Source organism: Berghia stephanieae, chromosome 14, assembly GCF_034508935.2.
Source record: "Berghia stephanieae isolate SIO BIC M18660-M18661 chromosome 14, UCSD_Bste_1.3, whole genome shotgun sequence".
NCBI lineage: Eukaryota > Metazoa > Mollusca > Gastropoda > Nudibranchia > Aeolidiidae > Berghia > Berghia stephanieae.
In genome coordinates, this window is record NC_088373.1 from 31697493 (window position 1) to 31703196 (window position 5704).

At 29.9% G+C, this 5704-nt stretch overlaps 1 protein-coding gene across 1 annotated transcript in view; it reads right to left on the minus strand.

Annotated features, from left to right (window-relative positions):
• Positions 1 to 5704, minus strand: part of LOC144960115 (uncharacterized) — a 212949-nt gene that overhangs the window by 19265 nt on the left and 187980 nt on the right. Inside the window, exon 2 of the mRNA XM_078893090.1 lies at positions 5546 to 5699. Coding sequence (XP_078749216.1) covers positions 5546 to 5699 — 154 coding nt within the window. The remainder of the gene's footprint in view (positions 1 to 5545; positions 5700 to 5704) is intronic.

Below are 5704 nucleotides of genomic sequence, written 5' to 3' on the forward strand. Positions count from 1 at the left end.
TTTGATTTGTCATTCTCTGTCATTCAATCTACACTCTAACATGACACAAGATGATGATATAAATGTATTTGATTTGTCATTCTCTGTCATTCAATCTACACTCTAAACATGAACAGTATGATGATTGATATAAAATGTATTTGATTTGTCATTGACTTTGTCATTCTCATCATTACACTCTAAAATGACACAAGATGATGATATAAATGTATTTGATTTGTCATTCTTGTCATTCAATCTACACTCTACATGACACAAGATGATGATATAAATGTATTTGATTTGTCATTCTCTGTCATTCAATCTACACTCTACATGACACAAGATGATGATATAAATGTATTTGATTTGTCATTCTCTGTCATTCAATCTACACTCTAACATGACACAAGATGATGATATAAATGTATTTGATTTGTCATTCTCTGTCATTCAATCTACACTCTAACATGACACAAGATGATGATATAAATGTATTTGATTTGTCATTCTCTGTCATTCAATCTAACACTCTAGCATGACACAAGATGATGATATAAATGTATTTGATTTGTCATTCTCTGTCATTCAATCTACACTCTACAGACACAAGATGATGATATTAAATGTATTTGATTTGTCATTCTCTGTCATTCAATCACACTCTAGCACTGACACAAGATGATGATATAAATGTATTTGATTTGTCATTCTCTGTCATTCAATCACACTCTAACATGACACAAGATGATGATATAAATGTATTTGATTTGTCATTCTCTGTCATTCAATCTACACTCTAGCATGACACAAGATGATGATATAAATGTATTTGATTTGTCATTCTCTGTCATTCAATCTACACTCTAACATGACACAAGATGATGATTAAATGTAATGATATAAATGTATTTGATTTGTCATTCTCTGTCATTCAATCTACACTCTAGCATGACACAAGATGATATATAAATGTATTTGATTTGTCATTCTCTGTCATTCAATCTACACTCTAGCATGACACAAGATGATGATATAAATGTATTTGATTGTCATTCTCTGTCATTCAATCTACACTCTAACATGACACAAGATGATGATATAAATGTATTTGATTGTCATTCTCTGTCATTCAATCTACACTCTAACATGACACAAGATGATATAAATGTATTTGATTTGTCATTCTCTGTCATTCAATTACACTCTAACATGACACAAGATGATGATATAAATGTATTTGATTTGTCATTCTCTGTCATTCAATCTACACTCTACATGACACAAGATGATGATATAAATGTATTTGATTTGTCATTCTCTGTCATTCAATCTACACTCTACATGACACAAGATGATGATATAAATGTATTTGATTGTCATTCTGTCATTCAATCTACACTCTAACATGACACAAGATGATGATAAATGTATTTGATTTGTCATCTCTGTCATTCAATCTACACTCTAACATGACACAAGATGATGATATAAATGTATTTGATTTGTCATTCTCTGTCATTCAATCTACACTCTAACATGACACAAGATGATGATATAAATGTATTTGATTGTCATTCTCTGTCATTCAATCTACACTCTAACATGACACAAGATGATGATATAAATGTATTTGATTTGTCATTCTCTGTCATTCAATCTACACTCTAACATGACACAAGATGATGATATAAATGTATTTGATTTGTCATTCTCTGTCATTCAATCTACACTCTAACATGACACAAGATGATGATATAAATGTATTTGATTTGTCATTCTCTGTCATTCAATCTACACTCTACATGAACAAGATGATGATTAAAATGTATTTGATTTGTCATTCTCTGTCATTCAATCTACACTCTAACATGACACAAGATGATGATATAAATGTATTTGATTTGTCATTCTCTGTCATTAATCTACACTCTACATGACACAAGATGATGATATAAATGTATTTGATTTGTCATTCTCTGTCATTCAATCTACACTCTAACATGACACAAGATGATGATATAAATGTATTTGATTTGTCATTCTCTGTCATTCAATCTACACTCTATACTGACACAAGATGATGATATAAATGTATTTGATTTGTCATTCTCTGTCATTCAATCTACACTCTAACATGACACAAGATGATGATATAAATGTATTTGATTTGTCATTCTCTGTCATTCAATCTACACTCTAACATGACACAAGATGATGATATAAATGTATTTGATTTGTCATTCTCTGTCATTCAATCTACACTCTAACATGACACAAGATGATGATATAATGTATTTGATTTGTCATTCTCTGTCATTCAATCTACACTCTAACATGACACAAGATGATGATATAAATGTATTTGATTTGTCATTCTCTGTCATTCAATCTACACTCTACATGACACAAGATGATGATATAAATGTATTTGATTTGTCATTCTCTGTCATTCAATCTACACTCTAGCATACACAAGATGATGATATAAATGTATTTGATTTGTCATTCTCTGTCATTCAATCTAACACTCTAGACATGACACAAGATGATGATATAAATGTATTTGATTTGTCATTCTCTGTCATTCAATCTACACTCTACATGACACAAGATGATGATATAAATGTATTTGATTTGTCATTCTCTGTCATTCAATCTACACTCTAACATGACACAAGATGATGATATAAATGTATTTGATTTGTCATTCTCTGTCATTCAATCTACACCTAACATGACACAAGATGATGATATAAATGTATTTGATTTGTCATTCTCTGTCATTCAATCTACACTCTAACATGACACAAGATGATGATATAAATGTATTTGATTTGTCATTCTCTGTCATTCAATCTACACTCTAAATAGACACAAGATGATATAAAATGTATTTGATTTGTCATTCTCTGTCATCAATCTACACTCTAATGACACAAGAGATGATATAAATGTATTTGATTTGTCATTCTCTGTCATTCAATCTACACTCTAACATGACACAATGATGATATAAATGTTTTGATTGTCATTCTCTCATTCAATCTACACTCTAACAACAAAGATGATGATATAATGTATTTGATTTGTCATTCTCTGTCATTCAATCTACACTCTAACATGACACAAGATGATGATATAAATGTATTTGATTTGTCATTCTCTGTCATTCAATCTACACTCTAGCATACACAAATGATGATATAAATGTATTGATTGTCATTCTGTCATTTAATCTACACTCTACATGACACAAGATGATGATATAAATGTATTTGATTTGTCATTCTCGTCATTAATCTACACTCTAACATGACACAAGATGATGATATAAATGTATTTGATTTGTCATCTCTGTCATCATCTATACTATACATGACACAGATGATGATATAAATGTATTGATTTGTCTTCTCTGTCATTTAATCTACACTTAACATGACACAAGATGATGATATAAATGTATTTGATTTGTCATTCTCTGTCATTCAATCTACACTCTACATGACACAGATGATGATATAAATGTATTGTGATTTGTCATTCTCTGTATTCAATCTACACTCTATATGACACAAGATGATGATATAAATTATTTGATTTGTCATTCTCTGTCATTTAATCTACACTCTACATGAACAAGATGATGATATAAATGTATTTGATTTGCATTCTCTGTCATTATCTACTTACAACACGATGATATAATGTATGATTCATCTCTCTTCAATCACACAGAACAAGATGAGATATAATTATTTGATTTGTCATTCCTGTCATTCAATCTACACTCTAATGACACAAGATGATGATATAATGTATTTGATTTGTCATTCTCTGTCATTCATCTACACTCTACAGACACAAAGATGATATAATGTATTGATTTGTCATTCTCTGTCATTCAATCTACACTCTAATGACACAAGATGATGATATAAATGTATTGATTTTCATTCTCTGTCATTCAATCTACACTCACATGACACAAGATGATGATATAATGTATTTGATTTGTCATTCTCTGTCATTCAATCTACACTCAACATGCACAGATGATGATATAATGTTTGATTTGCATCTCTGTCATTCATTACACTTACATACACAAGATGATGAAAATGTATTGATTTGTCATTCTCTGTCATTCAATCTACACTCTACTGACACAAGATGTATAAATGTATTTGATTGTCATTCTCTTCATTCAATCTACACTCTAAGACACAAGATGATATAAATGATTGATTGTCATCTGTCATTCAATCTACACCTAACATGACACAGAGAGATATAATGTATTTGATTTGTCATTCTCTGTCATTCAATCTACACTCTACATGACACAAGATGATTATAAATGTATTTGATTTGTCATTCTTGTCATTAATCTACCTCTACATGACACAAGATGATGAATAATGATTTGATTTGTATTCCGCATTCAATCTACTCAACATGACCAAGATGATATAAATGTATTTGATTGTCATTCTCTGTCATTAATCTACACCTAACAGACACAAGTGATGTATAAATATTGATTGTCATCTCTGTCATTCAACTACACTCTAAAGACACAAAGATTATAAATGTATTTGATTTGTCATTCTCTGTATTCATTAATCTAACATACACAGATGATGATATAATGTATTTGATTGTCATTCTTGCTTCAATACACTCTACTGACAAGAGATGTAAATGTATTTGATTTCATTCTCTGTATTAATTACATTACATGAAAGATGATGATAAAAGTTTTGATTTGTCATTCCGTCATTCACAACTCAACATGAACAATGATGATAATGTTTTGATTGTCTTCTCTGTCATTATCTACCTACAACACAGATATGTATAATGTATTTGATTGTCTTCTCTGTCATCAACTACTCTAACATGACCAAGATATGATATAAATTTTTTTTTCTTCTGTCATTCATCTACACTTAACATGACAAAGTATGAATATATTGATTCATTCTTTCATTCATCTAACTCACATGACAAGATGATATATAAATTATTTTGTCATTTCTGTCATCAATTACTTAAATACAAAGTATATAAATTATTGATTTTCATTCTCTGTCATTCAATCTACACTCTAACATGACACAAGATGATGATATAAATGTATTTGATTTGTCATTCTCTGTCATTCAATCTACACTCTAACATGACACAAGATGATGATATAAATGTATTTGATTTGTCATTCTCTGTCATTCAATCTACACTCTAACATGACACAAGATGATGATATAAATGTATTTGATTTGTCATTCTCTGTCATTCAATCTACACTCTAACATACCAAGATGATGATATAATGTATTGATTTGTCATTCTCTGTCATTCAATCTACACTCTTTTAGAAAAATTAGAGTAATTTTGGGATGGCAATGGGTTTAAGCCTTTGGGGCCCTTTCAATTATTTTCAAGATAAAGGGGCCTTTGTTTTTGTAAGGGTTTTTTGGAGAAGTATGACTATGATTTATAAAATTTAAAAAAAAATTTTTTGGGGACCTATTGGAAAAATTTAAGAATTATTCCATACCTCCTTCAACGATATATTCTCTCTATTGATTTGTAGAATTTCCCTTTCCAGTTTTACATTTTCTCTCTTCTCCTCGCTCAATTCTTTCCAAAATAAATCTTGTTGACGTTCAAGGGAGGCGACTCTCTTGATGATTTCGTTCAGGTCTGAGGCCCCTTT